Source organism: Tupaia chinensis, unplaced genomic scaffold, assembly GCF_000334495.1.
Source record: "Tupaia chinensis unplaced genomic scaffold, TupChi_1.0 Scaffold000054_1, whole genome shotgun sequence".
Classification (NCBI taxonomy): Eukaryota; Metazoa; Chordata; class Mammalia; order Scandentia; family Tupaiidae; genus Tupaia; species Tupaia belangeri.
In genome coordinates, this window is record NW_006159512.1 from 9,795,116 (window position 1) to 9,820,459 (window position 25,344).

General features: G+C 47.4%; 1 protein-coding gene across 1 annotated transcript in view; it reads right to left on the reverse strand.

Annotated features, from left to right (window-relative positions):
• Window positions 1-25,344, reverse strand: part of NFXL1 (nuclear transcription factor, X-box binding like 1) — a gene marked incomplete in the record, with an annotated part of 64,845 nt that overhangs the window by 32,026 nt on the left and 7,475 nt on the right. The window contains 12 exon segments of the mRNA XM_027775593.1: window positions 7,881-7,972; window positions 9,316-9,475; window positions 9,704-9,824; window positions 12,572-12,662; window positions 14,876-14,998; window positions 15,732-15,856; window positions 17,849-17,963; window positions 18,571-18,671; window positions 18,761-18,922; window positions 19,164-19,342; window positions 22,582-22,712; window positions 24,661-24,770. Of these exon segments, the coding sequence (XP_027631394.1) occupies window positions 7,881-7,972; window positions 9,316-9,475; window positions 9,704-9,824; window positions 12,572-12,662; window positions 14,876-14,998; window positions 15,732-15,856; window positions 17,849-17,963; window positions 18,571-18,671; window positions 18,761-18,922; window positions 19,164-19,342; window positions 22,582-22,712; window positions 24,661-24,770 (1,510 nt within the window).

Consider the following 25,344-nt stretch of genomic DNA (forward strand, 5'->3'; position numbering starts at 1 on the left):
CGCAACAATAAGAAAGCAAATCCAACTTAAAAATGGGCAAAAGGTCTGAAGAGAGAAGACATCATGAAGAGATGCCTAAAATCATGCAGCATTAGCAAGTTACATATTAAACAATAAACGACACCTATTAAAATGGCTAAAATCCAAAATATTGATCCTACTATATGCTGAAGAGGATGCAGAGCAACAGAAATCTCATCCGTTGCCGAGAACACAAATGGCACAGCCTCTCTGGAGGACAGCTGGCGGCTCCTCACAGTTAGACGCAGACTTGCCATTTAAGCCAGCAGGTGCACTCCGGAGTACTTCGCAATGGGCTGAAAACTTAGTTCACGCAAAGCATGTCCACACGCAAATGTTAACGGCAGCTTTAGTCTTCACTGCCGGTCTTGGGAACCACCCAAATGTACTTCAGCAGGTGAACTGCAGCACCTCCGTCCAACAGCACCACATCGGTCATCAACGAAGTGAGCTATCAGACATGAACAGCCATGGAGGAAGGCTTAACGGCTTAAATGTAACTGCTAGGTGAAAGACCAGTCTGAAAAGGCTTATGCCATACGATTCCACTTACATGACATTCTAGCAAAGGGGAAACTGTGCAGAGAGTAAAAAGATCAGTGGTTTCTGGGTGCTGGGGATGGGGTGGGGCGAACGGGCCTTTCTGGGACAGCGAAGCCACTCCATGAAACTATCATGGTGGACACGTGACATCACACATGTGTCAAAGCCCACAGAACCACAAGACACAAAAAGCAAGCCCTGGCGTGTCCATAAACTTTAGTTATATATATCAGTACTGGTCAGTGAGTTGTAAAAAATGTACCATGCTAGGGGCCAGCAGGTGGCACGGTGGTTAAGGGCGCTGGACTCCCATATGGCCAACCCTGGTTCGAGTCCCAGACCTGGCGGCTTGCTTTCTCTCTCTTCCCCTTTCTCTCACTCTGTCTCTCTCTGGTCAAATTAAAATAAAATAAATAATAAGGTCGAATAAAATAATTCTAAAAAAAAATTTTAAAGTACCACGCTAAAGCAAGATGGCAATAGGGCAAATTGTGTGGGGACTCACGTGGAAACTTGACTCTGCACAATTTTCCCATAAACCTGAAAGTGTTCTAAAAAATTAAATCTGTTTAAAAGTTAAAAACACTTCATCTTCCCTTCCAGGGCCTAGTTTAGATATGGCACCATGGGGACTAGCACATGGCGTAATGGTTACGTCACTGGACTCCCACAGAGTCAACTATGGTTTGAGTCCCGGACCCAGCGGCTTGAAACTCACACTGGGCACCTGTGCGTGCGTGCTCAAGATCCCAAGAGAATATTGGAGGACAAGGGATTGTGGCATGGCCATGCCCCCGGGGAACAATTTCTCGCTTTCTGTCTCTGTGGCGAGCACACACACCCTATAGCAAAAATCTCTCTCTAAAAAAATAAAAAATAAATGGTCCTGTGAACCCTATGGCACCTGAAGGGACTTCTGCTATGGGGCTTTTGGGAAGATCCTTCAACTTTTAAAAAGAAGGAGATGGTGGTGACAGAACAGATGGTTTCTATTTCCTTTTGGAAACTTCCATGTCTGGATGGGAAGTGCTCAGAAAGGCAAACAGCACAAGGGCAAAGATGACACACCAAGAAAAACGCAGCACACAACTAGAACCTCACACGGGCCCTTGATGATGTATGACAGAACTAACCCATCAGCCAGCCACCGGGCTCACTCCCGGCTCGTGTGCGGGGCAGGAAGGTCCTCAGGCCACCGCCTATGTCACGTGGTGGTTGTCACTCCAAGCCAAAGGCACCCTTCATGATACCGAACCACGCATTCGGAGTACTTTCACGACACATCATTAAGAGTAATGCTATTTTTTAAAAGAAGACAAGGAACAAGAAGAAACATTCTACTCTGAAAAACACTCCCTAGAGAGTAGATGTAATAAATACTTTTCAGCACACACTTTCTTACAATGTTGCTACATACCACTGAAAACTCATGTAGTATTGGAGTCAGAAGAGTCTGTAATAAAACTTTTTAAAGTTGAGATAAAATTCACATATTACAGGGGCCAGCAGATGGCACAGTGTTAGGGCACTGGACTCCCATATGGCCAACTATGGTTCAAGTCCCAGACCCAGTGGCATGAAACTCATGCCAGACGCGTGTGCGTGTGTGCCAGAAACCCTGAGAAGAGAACGGAGAAGGGACTGTGCGTGGCCATCCCCACCCCCCAGGGAGTCATTTCACACTTTCTCTGACCCTCCAGCGAGCACATACTCCCTACAGCAAAAACAGCTCTTAGAAAAAAAATAATAAAACTGCATACCATAAAAGCCATACTTTTAAAAAGTTTAACCCAGTGGTTGTGAGTACAGTGACGAGACTGTGTGACCATCACTGCTCATTCTAGAATACTTTCCTAACTCCAAGGGGAAACAGTAACGGCTGACGTTGACCCCCACGGTGTCACGCCTCTGCTTCGGGAAAACACTAATCGGCTGTCTCTGTGGGTTCGCCTCTGCCGGACATTCCCTCTGAGGAGAGTCGACGTGTGGTCTCTGGCTTGACTTTTTAAAAAACTTTTAGAACGTATTATCATTATAATCTTCTTTAGATTACATTGAATCACATATAACTTTACTGGCTTGATTTCTTAGTGGTGTCCACGCATGCATTGGAATTCACGCGCCTCACGGCCGAGTGACCGTCCATTGCAGGCGGGTCTTGGTCTGCTATCCATCAGCTGACAGACACTTGAGTAATTCCGCCTTTTCAGTATTAATGGTAATGCTGCTATGAACAGTTACGTATGGATTTTTTGTAAACACATATTTTCGATTCTCTCGGGTATATACCGAAGATTGAAACTGCTGGGTCATGCAGTAACAATGCTTAGTTTCTGAAAGAACTACCAAACTTTCCAAAATAGCTGCCCCATTTTATGCTTCCAACAGCAACAGGCGAAGGTTCCAGGCTCTGCAAACCCCGCTGACACCTACCGCGCGTCCTCTCTAGCTCAGCCCTCGCCTGCATCTCCCTGGTAACCAAGCACACCGACGACTTTTCACGCGCTCTGCGGGTCCCCTTACACGGCTTCTCGACAGTGTCCTCTGGCATCATCCCGCCACACCTGACCTAACTGACGTTTTATGTTGTCGTTCGGGCTTTAGGGTCACATCTAGAAACCACTGCCCAATACGAGAGCACAAAATGCATGCCTATGTTTTCTTCTACCGGCTTAACAGTTTTACTTTATTTAGACATTTAGTTATTTACTTTAGAGGCTTCTTTTCTTTTCTTTTTTTTTTTTTTTAACCTTAGGGTACGTATGTATGTATGTATGTATTTATCTATTTGTAAAGGTTTTTGCCTTAGCGTATGTACACTTGCTGGGGAGAGACAGAGACAGTGAGAAGGAAAGTGAGAAATCGCCCCCCTTCCATTCCATTCTCCTTCGGGGATCTTGTGCAGTCACAGACACATGCCTGGTGTGAGTTTCAAGCCACTGGGTCCAGGACCTGAACCACAGTTGGCCATATGGGAGTCCAACGATATGACTACGGCGCCATTTGCGGGTCCCAGTTTAATAGTTTCAGCTCCTACACTTACGTCTTTGCTCTGTTTTACAATAATAGTTGTACATGGCAATAAGGTAGGAGGTCCACTTTCATTTTTGTGCATAGAGATGGCCAGCTATGCCGGCACAATTTGTAGGAAAAAAAATTATTTCCCCCACTGAATTTTACTGACACTCTTATCAAAAATTAATTTGGTTTGGAACCAGCAGTTGGTGTAATGGCTATGTCACTGGACTCCCATGTAGTCAACCATGGTTCAAGTCTCAGACCTGGTGGCTTAAACTCACGCCGGGCACGTGTGCATGCATGCCCAAGATCCAGAGAGGAAAATGAAGGAGGAGGATTGTGGCGTGGCCATGCCCCCTTGGGAATGATTTCTTACTTTCTGTCTCTCTGTCTCTGTCTTCCTGGCAAGCACACATGCCCTGTAGCAAAAACCTCTCAAAAAAAATCATTTGGTTATAGCCGTATGGACTATTCCCTTGATCTATGTCTGTCTGTGGTATGCCATTACCACACAGACTTTGGCGTTCTTTCATTTCTTCTAGCAATGTCTTAGAGTTTTCAGTATGTAAATCTTATTTGTTTTATTAAATTCATTAAGCAAAATATTTGTCCTTTTTACGTTATCACAAGTGGAACTGCTTCCTTAATTTCATTTCCAATTTTTCATCGTTACTTTCTAGAAATAGAGTTGACTTCTGTACACTGATCAAGTTTCCTGCAACCTTATTGAGTTCATTAAATAAGTTTCCTTGAGGACTCTTTCATATTTCCACATATACTGAAAATACAGTTTGCAGTGACAACTGAACAAAGGTTTTGTCTGAAAACATCTTCATTCCAAGTAAAAATCCATGCTGTGATTCCTTTACGAGCGTTCACCCCAGCTAGACCCTCTAGTACATGCGGGACGGAGGTGAGTAAGGACATCCTAGCCTTCTTGTCCCTGATCTTGGGAGAAAACGTGCACTTACCTTAAGTATGATGCTAACTGTGCGTTTGTCTCCATAGATGCCCTTTATTAAGTTGAGAAAGTTACTTTATTCCAACTTTGTTGAGTGTTTATCAAGAGAGTATGTCATATTTTGTCAAATGTTTTTCTGCATCTATCAATCAATTGCCCTTTACTATACTGCTATAGAATTACACTCACTGGTTGGGAACCAGCAGTTGGCGTAATGGCTATGTCGCTGGACTCCCACGTAGTCGACCACGGTTCGTGTCCCGGACGCGGTGGCTTAAAACTCACGCCGGGCGCGTGTGCGTGCGTGCCCAAGATCCCGAGAGGAGAATGGAGGAGAAGGGATTGCGGCATGAGCATCCCCCCTGGGGGGTGATTTCTCGCTTTCTGTCTCTATGTCTCTCTCTGTCTGTCTGGCGAGCGCACGCGCCCTACAGTGAAAATCTCTCCAAAAAAAAAGAAAAAAAGAATTACACTCACTGGTTTTTATATTTTGAACAAACCCTGGATTTCTGGGATAAATCTCACAGACAGAAAAGTCAGAAATCACCCCAGGGGGCACAGCCACGCCGCAGTCCCTCCTCCTTTCTCCTTTGGGATTTTGGGCGCGCATGCACATGCACCCAGCACGCTTTCCAGGTCGATGAGCTGGGACTCGAACCGAACCACGGTTAACCACTGTGCCACCTGCTGGCCCTGTACCTATACTCGTTAGGATATGCCCTGTAGTTTTTTTCTTGTGATATCTCTTTCTGGCTTTACCACCTGGAAATGCCAACCTTACTGAACAAGCCGGGAACCGTACCTCCTTAAATGAAGGCTGTTGTTAACTCTGTAAACGTCTGGGAGGACTGGCCAGAGACTCCAGTCTGTGCTTTCCTTGGAGGTAAGCCTTTCATTACTAAGTCAATCTCCTCACTAGGTATAGGCTGCTCAGACTGTCGACTTCTCCCTCAGTCAGTTTCCTCAGTTTGTTTTCTCGGTCAATTTTCTTAATTTACTCATCCCCCAATGAAGCTAGTAGCCAAGAGAGCTGGAAGACTGTACAAACACCAACCAAACAGGTTTTAAGAACTCTTAGTAGGTAAAAAGGATACTTTACAATGAGCACCTCTGAAAATTCTCTCCTTACGACTGCTATCTTTTATAGCTATCTGGAACCTAATTATCTTACAAACTGAGCAGTATTTGACTATCTGTGGTAGAAGGAAGCGGGAAGCCTAACAGTTTATTTGAGATCCTTAGTCTAAAACACAATCTGTTTTACTTATTGTTAAACATTTTAGAGACTTTTTGCTGTATGGCGTGTGTGCTTGCCAGAGAGACGAAGTGAGAAATCAGCCCCGGGAGGACGGCCATGCTGCTGTCCTTTCCTACATTCTCCTCTGGGGTTTGGGGCACGCACACGCACCCAGTGTGAGTTTCAAGCTGTCAGGTCTGGGGCTCGAACCATGGTTGGTCGTGTGGGAGTCCAGCACTTTAACACTGCGCCACATGCTGGCCCCACAGTCTGTTCTAATACCCGCATGCACACACGGAACTTCTGGAAGCACACTCCAGTCAAGTGCAAAGGAAGGACTACTCTGCACGTAACTTCATGTTTAAGTCGGTAAGCATGCCTTAGTAATGCCAAGTGGTTTTCCACTCTCAGAAAGTCTTTAATGCAACTTCACATTTGAGCAAATTCACTGAAGTCAATAAAATAAGTACATATGTTAAATCCTTACTATAAGACAGATGAAATGCTATGGTAATTAACTACTATACGAATGAAAATATTTCAGTGCCTATGAATCATAACACCAATGACTCTTCTTCTATTTCTCTTGAAGGACTTTGTGTCACTAATAACTGAAACTTATTATTTTTTTCAGAGAGATTTTTGTTGTAGGGCACACATGCTCGCCAGAGAGACAGAGAGACAGAAAGTGAGAAATCACCTCCCAGAGGAGATGGCCACACTGCAATCCCTTCTCCTCCGTTTTCCTCTCCGGATTTTGAGCACACACGCACACGCACCTGATATGAGTTTTAAGCTACTGGGTCTGAGACTTGAACCACAGTCGACTAGGTGGGAGTCCAGCGATATAATCATTATACCATCAGCTGGTCCCAACTGAAATCTTTTAAATGAGAGTTTAATAACTCGGTTCTTCAACATCATACTGTAAGTAAAACAAGTCTCAAATAGTTCCAATACCTACACAGAGACCTCTGCACTCACTGGACAGCAACCCCTCCACTGAATGTGCAGACTCGAGTCACCCTGTTCAGACACAGCCCCACCCTGTCTTCCAGCATGACTGCACCATCAGGTTATAAACACACACATGCTTTTAACTGGGAATAATCTTGTAGAAAGGAAAAACAGGGATGGGAGCTTTCAGAAGTAAAATAAATAAAACCAAAAAACAAGAACTCGTATTAAAAGACCGACATATAGGACGTACCACTGTTTGATTTGGAAGCTGAGACAGCAGCCCCTTTTCTGACATCCTCACAACTGGACGTTGCTTCCAGCACTCTCTTCCCGTCCCCCTGCGCTGCACAGCCCCTGCTCAAGTCTGAGCTGTGGGTTCTCCCCACCGCCTGGGTGCGACCCCCCAGCTACATGCCGGCCTCTCCTTGATCCGTTCGGGAAACTTCTACTCATGTGCAACGCCCCCGTCAGACGCTCTCCCTCCAGTATGCCTTATCTGAGCCCCTGGCTTTGCTCTGTCCTCACGGAGCCCAGCCTAGCCTGGGGAGAGTGAGGACAAACAGCAATGCTGTCCCTCGGGTGTGGTGTAGCGACAGCACATCACCCCAGAAGCTCAGAGGCATTAAACTCCAGCCGGGGGGGAGACGCCACGATAGCCAGGGGAGGGGACGCCACGGCAGACACAGGAGTTTGAGAGCACAGTGAGCATGTTTGGGGAAGAGTGAAAGTGAAGACAGAGAGAGCAGTTTACAGTCTAGACGTGAAATGATGATAAACTGAACCCAGAAAAGGGGAGGCTGAGTCAGATACACTTCAGGCTCCAGCCCAGGGTTTTCTTTATTTTTGGAGGGGTTTTTGCTATAGGGCGCATGCACTCGCCAGACAGACAGAGAGACATAGAGACAGAAAGTGAGAAATCACCCCCCAGGGGGGATGGCCACGCCGCAATCCCTTCTCTTCCGTTCTCCTCTCAGAATCCTGGACACGCACGCACACGCGCCCGGCGTCAGTTCTAAGCCACCGGGTCCGGGACACGAACCACAGTCTACTACATGGGAGTCCAGCGACACAGCCATTACGCTAACTGCTGGTCCCCGTCCAGGATTTCCTGAAAAGAGTAAATAAAACTCTGATACTTACATGGGAGTAGGAACTTGGCATGGGGGACAAGGTAACTCAGTCTGAATAAATGCTGGCTCAGAAGGCTGTTCCCAGGGGCCTGTCGGCTGGCACTACGAGTAAAAGAACATTTAAAAAAAAATTATTTATTTAATTTTATGTATTATTCAGTTTGACCAGAGACAGAAAGAAAGAGAAAGCAAGATGCCAGGTCTGGGACTTGAACCCTGGTTGGCCATGTGGAAGTCCAGTGCGCTAACAACCACTCCACCTGCCAGCCCCATAAAGCAACCATTTCAGTCTCCAAGGGATTACATCATATTGCCACTTTAAGAGTCTAAGATAGGACTGGCTATCGCCTAGGGTTAAGGAAGCCGGATCCCATGTGGCTGACTGGTTTGTGGCTTGAGAAACGCAGTGGGCACGTGAGCAGGCACGGAGATACCCTGACGGGATGGAGGAGACTGCAGTGCACGCCCGACCACGGGGCGCTCTTCCTTCCCCTCTGCTCCTGTGTCTCTGGTGAGCGCACAAGCCCTCTGGAGATGGGAAACAATAGAAAAACCTAAACATTCCGTACATCCCCACTGAAGCAGGCTGAAATGTCCCGAGTAAGCGACGAACTGTGCTGACCGCAATAGCTCTTCGTCTGGGCCGTGCCCAATTTCTCTCCTTTCATGAACACTTGATACCAAAACTAAGTCAGACCTCAATTTTTAAATGGTAAACGAAGGCAATAAAACCCCCTTCACCTCTGACAGGCCAAAAGAACAACAGGAATCCGAACTATAAGCTTCAGCTTCTACCACTGACATTACTTTGTTCACTGCTGTCTCCCGGCCTCTAGAAGGATGCTTACTACACGGTGAAGCACTCAACAAGTGAGTGAGTAAATCTTCGAAGGACCGAGAGGTGTTTGTAACGTAAGCCACAAAACATGAACAGAGAACTGCCAAATTCGCTTGTACTGTGACTGTAAAAGGCTATCACAAGATACGCGCAGACGTCTGTTTACTGGTTTCTTTCCTTTTCTACACCATCACCTTCTTTTTTGGGGGGGAGGGTGACTTTTTTCTGTGTGTGCTAGGGCAGGTGCACTCGCGGAGAGACAAAGATAGTGAGAGGGAAAGTGAGAAATCACCCCCACGGGAGATGGCCATGCTGCAATCCCTTCCCCTCCGTTCTCCTCCCAGGATCTTGGGCACACACACATGCCCAGAGTGAGTTTCACGCTGAGTCCAGGACTTGAACCACGGCCGGTCATGTGGAAGTCCAGACACATAGCTGCTATGGCATCTGCTGACCCCCATGAACTTTTTCAGTCAAAAGCCCAGCTGTAATGAACCCTGTACGCAGGCTCCACGCACAGTGCTCGGTACTTGCTGCTTGGTGAAAGATGAGAGCCGAGACCACTGGGAGTCACGGCAACACACTGCTAGTGGCACCGTCCTCTTACCCGGCCGGTCTGCTTCACCAACGCGCGATCGTGACATGGCGCAGGACACAGGTGACCACATTTCCCCAGGACTTTTTGGCAAGGCTGATGACACGGTGGACAAGAGCCGAAGTGACAGCGGTGTTTTTCTTGACTTGTGTGATGACAACTTGGTGGCCGACTAAATCATAAAGCACAGTTTTCATTCAGCACTTTCGGTCATTAATAATCACATCTCAGAGTGTGCAATTATCTATTCACATATCTCCGGATTCCACACAGAACGGACACATTACGGATATGAACATTTACAACACTAAAAACTCAATTAAAACGCTAACGGTACGAAGTCGGATGCATTAAGTCTGCGTGACCCCGGACGCTGGTCCATGCGAAGCCTCGCACTCACCTGCACGGCTCTCTGCACTTGGGCGGCCTCGTGGTGCGTTCGCGGCCACAGGGGACAGTCACCTTCGTGTGGCCGCAGTTACACTTCACATCCACCGTTTCTGGGCAGGGATAGCAACTGCCTGAAAGTACAGGCCAACACTTAAAGTTTCACAATTACCCAAATTTACCGACGGCAAAAGCAGTCAGCCTAGTACGTCCCCCGGAGGGGTAACTGCAGTGAGAGTGAAGACACACGGAGGTATAAACAACTCCACCCTCACGCTGAGTGAAAGCGGGCCCGTGCGGAGAGTGTGACCCCACATACACGGAGTCAACCAGAAAACGAATCTCGGCTGCTCTGAGTCAGGATGGCGGTTAGAAAGGACACGAAGGGAGTGTGGGGAAGGCCGGGATGTCAAGGTTAACGAGCTCAGCTCTCGTACGTGACCAAACTGGGTTTGTGAGGTCGTGAAGCTGTGTTCGCAGGGTGGTACACTTCTCTAGATGTCAATGTAGGACAATGGAGTCTTACACGTTTCTTTAAAATGTGCTAAAAGTGGAACCAGCAGTTGGCGTCCATCGCTGCACTCCCATGGAGCCGACTGCGGTTTGAGTCCCGGACCCGGTGGCTTAAACTCATGCTGGGTGTCTGTGCGTGCGTGCCCAAGATCTCAAGAGGAGGATGGAGGAGAAGGGAATACGGCGTGACCATCCCCCTGGGGGTGATTTCTCGCTTTCTGTCTCTCTGTCTGGCGAGCGCACACACCCTATAGCAAAAACCTCTCAAAAAAAAAAAAAAGTTTTGCTAAAAGTTCTATTCTAAATAACAAATTTAACCTGAGTTACTCATTCAAACCTACAATGGCCAAAAAAGAATCTGAGTCTCTGGACAACCTAATCTTAACAGTAATTTTTTGGTCTATTTAAATACACACCTCTATCCAAGTACGCTATTTCAAGTAAATTCCCAGGAAGCACAGCTTCTCTCTCACGACCTGATACTTGCTCCTTATCAATCATTGCCCATTTTCCGTGACCTGTGCTCTGTAAAAGGTTGAACTCTAAACCCTCATTTTAGACTATAATTCCAAATCTTTCTCTTCTAACTGTATCAGAGAGACACATTATTTAGGTTTCAGTTTTTACCCCCTTCTGTTGTGAGTTGATAGAAATACACAGAAACAAAATAAAAGAAAGCTGTAAGCAGACTATAGAATTCTCCACGGCAAGTTCTAACATAATAATCTTAAGGGCATTATTTCCACTTTCGTTTTCTGACTAAGGAGCTCCTCTGGAAATGGAGCAAGAAGAAGTCTTCAACAAAGGAGTGAACATCTAGAGACTCTGTCAGGACAAGCAAAACACTGACATCAGATAATCTCACAAACAAACTGACTAAGGAAACCAGCTTCGTTTAAGGTCTCTAGGAATTCTACACAGTTACCTAAAAAAATGACAAATTAAGAATTTTGATTCAAATAAAGAACATAGAAGAAGATAAAATGAAAGTAAAGGCATTGGGGGAAACGAAACATTTTACAAATAGCTGAAGCTGTACTCCAGTGTTTGGAGAAGGGCTACCCAGCGAAGTACCACCTCGACAGTAACAGCCAGGTTACCCTGACCCGCGTGATCAAGCTGTACCCCGACCTTTCCAGCAGTGACCGGCCAGTACATCTGTCGAGGTAGCAGTGACGCTGAAATCTGCTCTCCGCATTTAGCATCAGCATCTGCTCCGCTATCTAACATGATTTCTCATTCACCTTCAGCAATTCGGAGGGACTTATCGAACAGCCTCCGCTACTGTACACTACGGTATCTTCCGTTGTTTTTCCATTGCCACAGGGTACGTGCACTTGCCAGAGAGAGACAGAACAAGAGAGACCCCCCCTCCCCCATGGAGTGCGGTCACGTCACAATCTCTTCTCCGTCATCTTTCCGTCCTGTTGGGATTTGGGGCACACATGCACATATGCCTGGCATGAATATAAAAGGAAATCAAATCCTAGTGATGGTAAGAACATACCTGAAAAACTAGTTCTGAACCTCACAGCCTAAAGACGCTAACAAAGTAGAGAACATCACAGGAAAACACTGCTGAGCAATTATGGTCTGACACCTCTGCAGAGCGGCGAGGATGTGACACAATGAAACTGCCCTAAACTCTGGGCTCATATCCTGATCCTGCAGCCACGCGTTACCTGGGGTCTACGACCTTGGGCTAACAGCTCTTGGCCTGCTTCCTCATGAAATAACAGACATTCCACTTATCTCACACAACTTCTGAAAAGACTGAGAGCGCAGTCTCGCATCCACCAAGCCCCCAGGAAGACGATGAAAGTGCAGTAGTTTGTCCCAGGTGTTCAGCAATTGAGTAGCAAAGTGCACACTGACCCCGGAACCTGCTGCTCTCAGTCAAGATCTTCCCAGTGCTCTGTACCTGAGCTCACAGACAACACTCGGTATTCAACTTCTAGTAATGAGTTAGGACACCACTGGGGAACCGAGGGAGTCTAGGGAGCCTGGAGACCCTTTCGGGAGATATGCAGATAGAATTTTCTAGAAGCTAATGACAAGGACTAGCACAACAGATTAAATGCAGAAGCAGATACGTGAATCCTACTCTCATCTATAAAGCTAAACACGGACAACATTTGTAAGAACGTGAAATAATACCATTCTCACTAATGTTTCTTGAGAAAATAGTAGGCCACGGAACTCTGGTTAGCGTCAGTCTCTCTGTCCATCAAATAAGGATATTGGTCAATGCCCGGTCTTCTTTCCAAGCTTGGGAGGGGGGCTGAGTAAGGTAATGAGGGAAAATTCCGTGCCAGCTACAGAGCATAATTAAACACAAATATAAACGACAGCTTCTGTTAGATCTTACCTCTGTGGCAGATGGATGGACACTTATGGTTTCTACACCCCAAAGTCCGTCCACAGTTTTGATCACAAGGTGGGCAGTTTCCAGGGCAACACTAAAGGGAAAATAATACATAAAGAACAGGTCATTCAAAAACCCACGCGAATCTGAATGCCACTACTACTAATCCCAGAATTTGAGGAAAGTCAAAAAAGATCTTATCTCACTGTAAGGATGAAACGGTCAAGAGCATCAGCACCTTTCTCGTACGGAGATACACGGTAACAAGAACTTACAAGTCTAAACTGATCCAATTCAAGAAAATCAAGCCAAGTTTTCTTGCTCCTCTGTTCATGATTCTATGACGTAAAACGTTTTCTTAAGATACCATCACTGACTTATCTGTGCAGAGATTGATGACATTAAGCACTATCGTCAATTCAGACTAGTGCGGCTATTTTTAAAATGTAATTAAAATAAAATCGATTCAATGTGTAGATTAATTGGAAGTTATTGTAATCTATGGGATCCGAGATTAAGCAAAAAAGAGAGGCGGAGGTAGCCTACTGTGTGTGGGAAGCACAGGAGTCCGACCTGTCCTCATTTTCGTTCATGAAGACCAGGCAGCCATGGGCTATGTCACCATCCTAACCCCTCCCTTGACTTCTCATGCACCAACTTGGGGAAGGAGACACAGACTACAACTGTCTTTAAGAACCCTAGGGCTGTAACTCACATAAAAACGAGTTTCCGTACATAAACATAGCTCAGGATGAAATATTCACCATTGCAAAGCAAAGAAGTCAGACAGACATTCACCGAACACCAGGGGCCCTCCGCCGCCAGTGCAGGCAGGGGAAGGTTTGCGGCCTCTGACTCGAATAAGCCCTGGACATGCCTGCTTCTGACCACGATGGAGTCCTGCCTCACACAACTTAAATACCAGACCCCAGGAATGAGGGGCGGATTTCAGACATCCGCTGTCAGGCAGCACAAGACTGCAAGCCTAAGAGAAGGAAACACGCCGGGCGAGCCTGCGGCGACGGTGGCTTGGACTTGGCAGGCTCGGGTAGCCGCACAGGAAGGAGGTCGCTATTGGGCTTGGAGGCCTCTCCAGGTCACAGTCCAGAGAGAGCTGAGGGGAACACCCAAACCTGAGACAGAGCCAGGGCGGGAGAAGGCCAAGCACCCTCCAGAGGTCAGACGCAGATGGGAACTGAGCTGTGTTCCCGACAGCCAGAGAGGGAGGGCCTCCTGAGACACGGACATCAGCCGAGCGCCCAGAGACGCCGCTGCCTCGGCGGTGGGGCCCGGCTGGCCCCAGACTGAATGGGCTCAGGTCGCAGCTAACAGAAGCGACCCGCTAAAGGACAGACAGCCCCTGAGTGACTTAACTTCATTCCAGAACAGAGCTTAAAAATATCTAAAGGGATACCAAATCATTAACTAATTAAAATAAAATAAAATGTTAAGACAATCCGGTACCCAAACATCAAGTCAAATCATATCTAAATGCTGCCTATAAGAAATGTACTTTAGGGACCAGCAGTTAGTGTAATGGCTATGTCACTGGACTCCCACGTAGTCGACCGTGGTTCGAGTACCGGACCCGGTGGCTTAAACTCACGCCGGGCGCGTGTGCGTACGTGCCCAAGATCCCGAGAGGAGAATGGAGAAGGGATTGCGGCGTGACCATCCCCTCTGGGGGGGGTGATTTCTCACTTTCTGTCTCTCTGTCTGTCTCTGTCTGTCTGGCGAGCGCACGCGCCCTATAGCAAAAACCTCTCAAAAAAAAAGAAATGTACTTTAAATATAAGATATCGTAAGTTAAAAAAAATAAAAGAATAAACAAAGATATACCATGTTAAAAGTAAGGAAATGAAAGCTGAAATAGCTGCATTTCAAAGATTGAAGGAAAATAAATCTTGTCAGAGATAAAGAGGAATTTATTTCATGACGACAAAAGGGACCTGAAAGAACCATTAAAGACACTCAACGAAACCACTGCTCGGCCGACCTGCAGAGCTGAGTGTCAGTAAGACCGGAACTACGGACACCGCCAAAGCACTGCCACTCCTATGGACAGACCCACTGACACTGTAAAATCCACCACGCTGAGCAGATAATGCACAGGGCAAGGAGAAACTCTTGCTGTCTGAAAAAGTGTGTATGCTTTCCCACCAACGTCCAGGCTCATCTAGAATGTGTATTAGTAATGTACATGGGAAGCAAAGAACATGCCTGAGCAATTGAGAGACCAGTCAAGACAGCACTGATCCTGGGCCCAGAATGAGGAGACCAGAGAGAGCCGGCGGCCCACCTGCCGGCCCTGGCCCGCCCCTGGTGCTTCTGGCAGTCGCGCATCTGCACGCACTTGGTCTCGCACAGGTACGGCTTATGGCACGGCATCCGCTTTGTGTGCTTCCCACAGCGACACTGCTTTTCCACTTCCTGGGAGAATCACAGAAACACTAGTAAAACTGACTTGTTGGTATGTTTTTTCCACAGTGCAATTTCTATAATTACTAAACCATGAGAGACAAAAAGTTTAACGCCAGACTTACATGAAAGACTTAACCAAAACCAACTCTGAATTTCCAAAACCACGTATTTATGTCCTTAGTTTCAGAAGGACTTCGTCGTATGAATTCATTGTTAAATTTGGTAGAATTGTGATAATAGTAAAAAAACGAAACTATCCTCCCAACAAACAAAAAAGAAACCCGACATTTCAAAAGCACTTACGTGCACAGCTATAGCCATGACATCTGTGCCTCTTGTCCCAATAAAGCAAAGCAGTCCGCTAACTCGCCGGCCGTGTGGCCGACACCGAAACGACACCCGTGACCCCACGGTCGACACCCGTGACCCCACGGTGGCCAGTCCCAGCACCCGCTGCTGTCCCTCATCACCGGCCTCCTTCACTGCTGTCTGAATGTCCTCTGGGCACAAACCGCACCCCGGACCGCGAGCACTTTCACCACAAAAGCACACGAAAGGGGACTCTTGGATCTGACAGCTGGCACGCTGCGCGGCTCTTGACCTGAGTGTTAGGTCACCGAACTTACGCAGATGGCGACACGGGTGAACACGGAAGTGCGTGATGTGGAGCCGGCAGGACGACCTCGCGTCATACACTGCGACAGACCGCTCTCGGAAGTCACGACTAGAGGACATGACTAACCTGTCTGCATGTTTCACAAGGGCCTCGGTGACAGCGCTGTGAACATCTATGGATTCCACATTCGAGCACTTTGTCACAGCTGTCTCCACAGGTCGGTACATCTTCCGTACACGGCAAAGAAAACTCTAGACGCAGACAAAAAGCCAACATTCATGCCTCAGTAACAAGCATTAGCAAAGCGGTTTGTTCTTTTGGCTCCCTAAAGAATGATAGCCCTTTCAGACTGAATTTTCACATCCATAATAATTATAAAAAAAAGAAATGTTAATGGAAATAACCTCTAATATTTGCAAAATGTATGCTTTTTTTCTTTAAACTTTGCTATAGGGCACATGTACTCATCAGATTGAGGGAGAGTGGGAGGAAGAGCCAGAGAGAGAGTGAGAAACACCCCGGGGGGATGGCCATGCTGCAATCCCTTCTCCATTCTCCTCTCAGGATTCTGGGCACGTATGCACTTGCGCCAGGCATGTTTTTCAAGCCACTAGGTCCAGTACTTGAACCACTTAGTTGCCCATGTAGGAAACAGTGCTATAAAGTCTATGCCACCTGCCGGCTTGAACTTTATGCTTTTTAAGAAATAACCTGGGACCAGCAGTTAGCGTAATGGCTATGTCGCTGGACTCCCGCGTAGTCGACCGCAGTTCGTGTCCCGGACCCGGTGCCTTAAACTCACGCCAGGCGCGTGTGCGTGCGTGCCCAAGATCCCGAGAGGAGAATAGAGGAGAAGGGATTGTGGTGTGACCATCCCCCCTGGGGGGTGATTTCTCGCTTTCTGTCTCTCTGTCCCTTTCTGTCTGTCTGGCGAGCGCACGCGCCCTATAGCAAAAACCTCCTAAAAAGAAAGAAAGAAATAACCTGACACGTGACAAGTTACCATCTTCAGAAAACAGTTAGGGACAAACTACTTTAGAAACAGTTTTCTAAAGAAACGTGTAAGCCTATATAAGACCCTATGAGGAATTTCCATAATAAAGAAAAAAAATTTTTGAGAGATTTTTACTATAGGGCATATACTCTCACCAGAGAGAGAGACAGAAAGCAAGAAATCACCCTCCAGGGGGGATGGCCACACCACAATCCCTTCTCCTCCATTCTTCTTCTGGGATCTTGGGCACACACACATGTCCAGCTTGAGTTTTAAGCCCTTGGGTCTGGGACTTGAACCACGGTCAGCTACATAGGAGTGCAGTGACGTAACCATTACGCCATCTGCTGGTCCTCAGAATTACTTCTTAAAAGTTTGTTCCAGAGAGCACATGTGTCCTAGTAGTTATGGGGGCCAGATCCCATAGGGCTGATGGTGGGGTTCAGGTTGCAGCCTTGGTGGCTTAAAAAACATGCAGGGCACGTGTGCACGCATACTCGCACCCTGACAGAGGGGAGAGTGGGTGAAAAAAACTGCAGTGCGGCTGCCCCCTGGGGGTGAATCTTCCCCCTTTCTATTTCTGTCTCTGGTGAGTCTTCTCTGGCAACAATTTAAAAAGTTTGATCTTAACAATCTACAGGGGGAAAAAAAGCTGTAGACTTTAAGCTGTTGTAAAACTCGCCTTTAACATACACTTATTATGACAAGTATCGGAAATAACCAGAGTGCTGCTATTTGTGGAGGGTCAAGGACGCCGACTCGAACCGCAACCCTACCATGCCTTTGTCTCAGGCAGCCAGAAGTATGTTTGCCCGTGACCTAGCACACAGCAGCAGCACGGCCTCTGCTGTCAGAATCCCGGCCAGCGTGGCCCCTCCGTGACACTGAGGCACCCAGGCCGACGCTGCGCCATCAGCCAGAGGCCCACTTCCATGTGGGTGGACTCGGTGTGGTATGCTTGACTGGTCTGGACAAACAGAACAACGCGTATCCACCAGTCCAGCACCACACGGGGTCACTGCGCGGCCTCGACCCCTCTGTGCTTCCTCCACCATCTCCCCTTCTCCCCAGGCCTGACAGCACCGGTCTTCCCGTTAGCTCCACAGTTCTGACTCTTCCAGAATGTCCTGTTTGGACTCCTACAAATGCAGCTTTGTCAGATTGGCGTCTTTCGTTCAGTAAGATGCCCTTAAGTTTTCCTCATGCCTTTCCGTGGCCTGACACATCGTGTTCTTAGAAAAAGTCTTACTTGATTTCTGACAGGGACAGGACCGTCTCCCAGAGCGAGGACAGCCACCGCAATCGCCCACGTGGCACACTTGCTCGCACGTGTGGTGGCCACACGGCAGTGTCTTCCCGCACACCTGGACAGAATGCAACAAGCACCAGTGAGGGTTCCGAAGCTGACCGGAGGAAGACTGGAGCACATGACCACCTCTGGGTCACGGACACCTCCTTTATGCCCCTCGTGTGATTACATTTCAATCTCTCGAAGGGGCTGCACACACACACGCGTGTGCATACGTCCACACCTGTGTTTCACACATACATAGCTTCCCATACATGAAAGGGCATATTTTCTAAATATCAAAAGGACGAAAGTACATACAGCTCATACTCTCATTCACCAAAGACTTCCAAATAGTACGGAAGGGCCAGTTCTAGGACAAGCAGCCACAAAGCCAACCCCACTTTCTCAGCTGCAGTAACTCAGGAAAGGGACTGGAGACAAACAGGAAGGAGCTGGCAGGGGAAAGTACAAACGCTGAATCCAAAATTCAACAGTTATCACTTTAAAATAAAAACTCCAGTAATAAAAATGAGACTAGATTCCTACGTGGCTTCCTAGAAATGGGTCGCCAAATCGTGAAGGCAGCTCTCCTCCTCTCACCCCGGAAGGCCAGTTCATGCTTCCGCGTCCCAGCCACCTGCCCTGCGCCCTCCAACCCCGCCGCTGCGTGCTTCACTTACGTGGCCGCAGTGCCACAGCGGACTGGCACAGTTCCTTTCTGCCACGTTCCTGCCACAGACGCACTTCTGTCTACTAACTCTCGGGCACGGCCGACAACTTCCTGAAACCAAAGTAACGAATCAGCCCAGGAACACCATGAACCCTGAGCCTTCGCTGACCGTCTGAGCGCCTGCAGGGAGGGCCTCTCACCTGCGTGACAAGGGTCTTCGCACTTGTGCTGTCCACACAGTAGCTTCCGCCCGCACGGCAGCTGGCAGGACCACTCCTTGGTGCTGCACCGACGCGGGACGGGCTTCGCCTTCCCACAGTAACAAGTCGTGGTGACCATCTTTGGGCAAGGAGGGCAGGGGCCTAGAGTCCAACGAAGGGGAAAAAAATATCACAAGTCGGAAATAACAAGTGTCGAATCCTACACTCATCAGTAACTTCTAAAATTTCTTTACTGAGCCTTTAAAAGACAGAAACTTTCCATATTTTCTTATGCAAACTGAAGTACTGAATTCAACTCTCGCGATTTTTTTGTTTGTTTGTTTGCCTCAATGTACAAAGGACCCACAATGTGCAAACGATTGGAAATGCAGCCCTGACTTACCTGGGTGACAGAGGAGCAGGCACTTGTGGCCACAGGGGGGGTTACACTCCCTCTCACACACCTGGCCACACGAGTGAGGCACGAGCCAGGGGTCGAAGGGCGGGTTCTCCACCTTCCCACAATAGCAGTAGTACCGACTAGGCGTCTCTGACCGCTTGTACTCAAACCGACATTTTGGGCTACAAAGAAGAACACAGACGTGAACGTCCATCCTGTCTTCTGAGAAGCAACGCTTGGTAACAGCACGCTCCGCGCGATCCGGTCTACATTAAGAAACTGGACTCCATCTTCACACCCGTGGAAAAAGACCTCGCCGACGCTGATGTCGACCGTCTAGAACACTGCGCGCTGCCTTCCCAACACGCTGGGACTGTCTCGTAACCGCGCAGTCCAGCACAGCAGTACACGGGCGCACCCAGCGGGCAGACACTTACAGCGACCAACACAACCGAGGGAGAAACGGACTGGGCCTGTATGCATGCCAGAGAGAGAGAGAGAGAAACTGCCCCCCGGGGGGTGGCCACGCTGCAGCCCCCTCCCCTCCGCTCTCCCCTGGGGATCTGGGGTACACAGCACCCGGTTTATTTTTCAAGCTGCTGGATCCGAGACTGGAGCTATGCGGTCAGCCAGGTGGGGTCCGGCCAGCCTAACCACCATGCCACCTGCTGGCTCAGAGCTCAGTTTTTATTATATGATTTTTTAAAAATGTACAGAGCCACACATGGCTAGCTCCCGCTGTATTAAACAGCACATACCTAGAACACAGCTACAAAAGTGACGTTAGCTCTCTACTAATGCCTGAACTTCATTCGTGAGGTATTCTTCAATCTCAGTGCTTTGAGAAGTTCGGTGAGGGGTTCGCAAATCAATGAAGCATATTCACGACAGCAGACAGGAGGGGGATGCCCCGCTATGGGCAGCCAGCATGGCAGCAAGGGCCTGACAAGTCTAGAACTGGGGCCTAGGAAACGGTTCGATTCTCAGTACGTAATACGAAACAGGAGCCTGGGGCAAAGGCACGTTCAAACACAGCCTCGAACTCCGCTAACGCACAGGGGCCCGAACCTGGTCTGAGAGGCATGGACCTTCCGCAGTGAGGGAGCGTCACCTGGACGTCACGTGCTCCAGCCCTCCCTGTCCCCAGGCAGGGGGGTGCAGCGCGTACGCTCCGCCGCGATGGTGCTGCAGCGTCACCCACTGCCCTTGGTCTCCTACTCGGTGTATCTCCGCTGCCCTGAGAGCAAGCTCTGCTTCTGAACAGATACCACGCAAGTACTCAGAAATAACCGGAAGACAGCTACCTTGTAGTTAGAAAGTCAGAAACAAAAGGCTGTGTAGTTTATCAGGAATAAATAATTAGCACTTTGCTAGAAAAATTAAATTTTCCTTTACTCAAAGAAAAATGTCTACTCCTCCTTTTAGCCAGTGTGACGGAGAATGAGCAATTTTTTTTTTAAGAATTTTTATTTCATTTTATTTATTAGTATTTCTTGATTTTACCAGCAAGAAACAGAGAAAAAGTGAGAAAGCAAGCCACCAGGTCTAGGACTCAAACTGTGGTTGACCACATGGGAGTCCAGCGCCTTAACCACCATGTCACCTGCCAGCCCCCAGAGAACGAGTAATTTTAATAAGCCTCGATACGGATGGCCAACAAGCAACTCGTCACGCTTCACACTCCCCACTAGCAGGAGACGAACTGTCCAATGAGGGCAATGAGGGCAAAGCATGGTTTAATGTAAGTAATGTAACGCCAACGGTAAAGTGTAACTATGCTGTACCTTCATACGTGAGCGCTATCTTAGGGAACATGTATTTTACGCTTTTTATTTCCAGAATACAGCTAATTCAAAATCACTAGCAATTTTACCAAGTTCCACGTCCACTTTAACAAGGACTGAACACAATGACTTCTCGGCCACAAGAGCCATGGATCTTCTTTCTTAGAAAGTGTGAATACAGAATGCAAAGGACACTGCAGTCATTATTACATTTTTGTTCCTTCTGGATTTCACGGAAGGGTAGTCCGTTATTCTCATTAGTGGTGTTTTCCTCCCCTACGGCAAAATGACCACTTAAAATAGAAGTGAGAAAACCAAGGGAGTGCGAGGTTTAAATCCTTAAAAGTAACAAGTCAGAATAACTGGTTGAATACTGTTCCCATTAAATCCTAAACTCCCTGCACCACAAATAAATTATACATAGTTGCAACATAGATACAGACCCTGACATTGAAACTATTTCAGAGTACATTCCCTGAGAAGTCCGCAGGAAGAACAGAAAGAGCACTGGATTTAGATGTCAGAAATCCCGGCGTCCAATTCTGGCTCCACTAACTTAGGAATGTGAAGAGCCAAGCCCGGCAGGTGGTACAGTGGTTAGCGCCTGGACTCCCCGACTGCGGCTCGAGATCCAGAACCGGCAGCTTGAAACTCACACCGGGCAAGTGCCCACGTGTGCCCAAAATCCCAAAAGGAGAGTGGAGGAGAAGCAACTGCAGTAGGGCCATCCCCCCTGGGGTGGGACTTCTCTCTGTCTGTCTCTGTCTCTCTGGCAAGTGTGTGTGACCTATTGCAAAAATCTCTCAGAAAGAGAAGCGCCTGAACACATTGTTACCCCCAGTTAACTTCAACATCCTCACTGGCAGGAAGAGGATAAAACCCCTCGCAGATTGCTGAGAAGTAAGTAATGAGCATGTCTGAAAAGTTGGGACTCTCCGTCTACGATTTTACTCGAGTATTGATACTTGCGGTACTCAGGGGAGGTCTGACCTGGCTCCAGGTTTAGATGGCAGTCTGGTACAAAGTGACCCTAACGTATTCTAGGAAGAACTCCAAGAGAGAAGTAGCATGGCTAAGAATGACTCTCAGGTGTACAGAAAAGAAAGTCCTTCAGAAAGGATAACTAAGGAGTTATTTTGAAGGAGTAAAAAACGAAGTCCAAATGACTTATAAGTTATTGAAAGGAACTAGTAGTCATACAAATTGATTTTTTAAAAAGCCATTAACAGGGACCAGCAGTTGGTATAATGGCTATGTCACTGGACTCCCATGTACTTGAACGCGGTTCTAATCTTGGACCCGGTGGCTTAAAACTCATGCCGGGTGCATGTGTGCCCAAGATCACAAGAGGAGAATGGAAGATAAGGGATCGCGGTATGGCCATTCCCCCGGTGGGTGATTTCTCGCTTTTTTTTCTCTCTGTCTGTCTCTGTCTGGTGAGTACACGTGCCCTATAGCAAAAACCTCTCCCCGCAAAAAACGAAAAAAAAAAGCTGTTAATAAGGCCCCACATGTTTGAAAACCAAGTGACTAAGTGACCACCATCTAACTTGGATATTGAAACTGCCAATAAAGCTACTAAGACCTACCGTCTCCACAGTTCTACAACCTAATAACCCACTGAGTTAGACAGTTACCAAGGCCAAGGATACTCTTTCTTCCCAAAATCATCGTCCGTCACAGAAGACACGAGGAACTGGCTGTCCTTGGCCCACTTCTGGATGCAGGGCATGTGGAAGATGCAGAAGCACCCCGAGCAGCTCCAGACCTACGGCGAAGGTTCAGACACACATGACGCGATGCACTTTTTAATCATAGCACTTTAGGTGACTATCACATTAAACTATTTTCAAGACTCATCAATAGGATTAAAGGAAAAAAAATATTTCTTCCCAGTGGAACAGAAGAAATGTTCTTCATAAAAATGTATGTCAATGTAGAAAATGTTCAAGAAAAAAATTAATCACTCAGACTCATTTAGCTAGAAATAACTGCTAACATCGTTCTAGACAGCCTTTAATTATATATATACATATATAACTAACTATATAATACATAAATGTATGATTATATACACATAATAAAGATATAAATATGTGTACATATATTTTTAAAATGAGGACATATTATATTGGCTGATATGTGACTTTACACTTATTTTTAAACAGAGCATGAGCATTCACCCTTACCAAATATGTCACGTAGATTTATGTGCCTCATTTATCATTTCCAACTATAAATACACTACAGGGGAAGACTTAAACATAAATATGTACATATATGCCACATGGCCCATTTGTTATGTGAAAACTATTAGTCTAGTACTTAACAGTGCTAATGTATAAACATTAGGTGAGTAAGAACATGAGCACACACACAGTTTAGAAGCTTACTACTACTAGAATAACTTTTTAAACCTGTTACATTGATATATAACTGACAAATTAGTTTGTCTTTTAACATTTACAACTCTTTGATAAAAATCAAACATGCAACATTTGCATAAGCTGGCAACATTTTAAAAAGCCAAGTTCTTATTCAGGTTTCCCACATGCAGCGCCTGGGCTGAGAACCGGGACACAGGAGCGAGGGGACGAGTTCGGGAAGACACGCCAAAGAAGGTCGGCTGCTGACCTGGTTACTGCGAAGGGCACAGACGTGAGACTCTGCGGAGGACCCCCAGAAGAACCACGCAAGGTTTGCAGTGGACTCCCCAGCCACACCTCCTGAGAGAAGGCAGGGTGTTCGCCTACACTCCCCAGGGTGTCTGCACTGCCTGCCTGCTGGCTGAGGTGGTTCCCCGAGAGAAAACCAGGAGGTGGGAAAAAACCACCCACAGGGCAAGTATCTAGAGGGGGTCTACACCCGCATGCAGAAAGACGACTCGTCATGGCAGCTGAGGTCGGTCAGCTGACCAGAGGCGGGTCTGGGCAGCAAAGGCATCCACGTGGACCACACCGTCCTGTCCCTGCGTGGTGAAGCTCTGCCTCACGGCACGGCCAACTGCGTTCCCTGGGCTTGGTTGTCCCTCTCTAGGCAGGGCTGCCACCCTAGCAGTGGATTGATCTGAGGCCTCAGAGCTGAGTAGGACATACTCGGTCGTGACTTCGTCCCTGTTCCATTAATGCCCTTTACGTTTACAGATAACTTTGCTGTGAGGCCACACCCTTCCAAGGGTCTTCTCAGTGGCCTTGCCCCTTCCCATGGTGTCGTCAACACAAGAGACCAGCGCTAATGAACGTAAATGCCACCACCATGTCCTCTTCCTTAAAGGCTGCAACCGTATCTGCCTTTTTTCCAAAACCATTGACAGCAAAAATATAGCCTATTGTGACATTTTCTATTTTAGGGAATCCAAGTACAGATGCGAAAAGTGCTTTAGCCAATCAACGTTCATTAAATCGGACATACTGGGTTGTCGGGGAAGTCATGAGACATTTTTGCAGAGAAAAACGGAGAAAATATGTCATGACTTTCCCAACTACCTAATATTTGCTTCAGCTATTCCATTACAACAGCGCTAAAAATATCAGATACTCATTTCGAGAGAATTTTTTAAATTATATATTTACAAACTGAAGATCAATTAGTACACAAACTTCTCAAATGAAGCACTTTTAAACAAAAGTAGGCACAAGAATGATAGATGTTTAAGTGTCCACACATGAAATAAGGTGTTTTGGAGAGCTGCGTTCGCAGAGCTGAGGAGGACTTACAGCTTGGCTCCTCTTCACAGACGCGATACAGATGAGGCAGGTCATGGCCCCCGCCTGGAAGGCTTCGTTGACATACTGCTTGGTCCGCTCCAGCTCGCGCATGTCTCCGTCTGGAAATGGAAAAATTGAAAAGCTCGTGTTAAGCAACGTCTGAAAATACCACAAACTCACTAGAAGGACTTCCTGACAAAATCACCTGCTCAAACTGAACGATGGCTAAAAACCAGATTCTTTACAAAGTGAGCAGTGAGCTGCCGGGAGGGCCCCACGCCCAGGCGTTAAGTCTCCATGGCTGATTGGTAACAGTGCCTCTGCTCTTCCCGTACTGCTGCCTTCGTTGGTGTTGTTACAGTCCTTTACACACCCGCTGCGGGCAGAGCCACAGTGTGAGGGTGTGGGTGTGTCTCCCAGAATCCACGGGGTGAACTGTGTTTGCTGGTGTAACTGTTTTAAGATGGCAGAAACTTACCCTGACCACAGCATTAAGAGCAGGGACCTGGGTCAGCAGGTGGCATGGTGGTTAGGGTGCTGGAGCCCACAGAGCCCCTCTATGGTGAGTCAGACCCAGCAGCTTGGAGAACACCCTGGGCATGTGTGTGCATGCTCAAAATCCCGAGAAGAGAATGGAGGAGAAGAGACTGCGGCATGTCCCTCCCCCCAGGGAGGTGATTTCTTTTTTTTTTT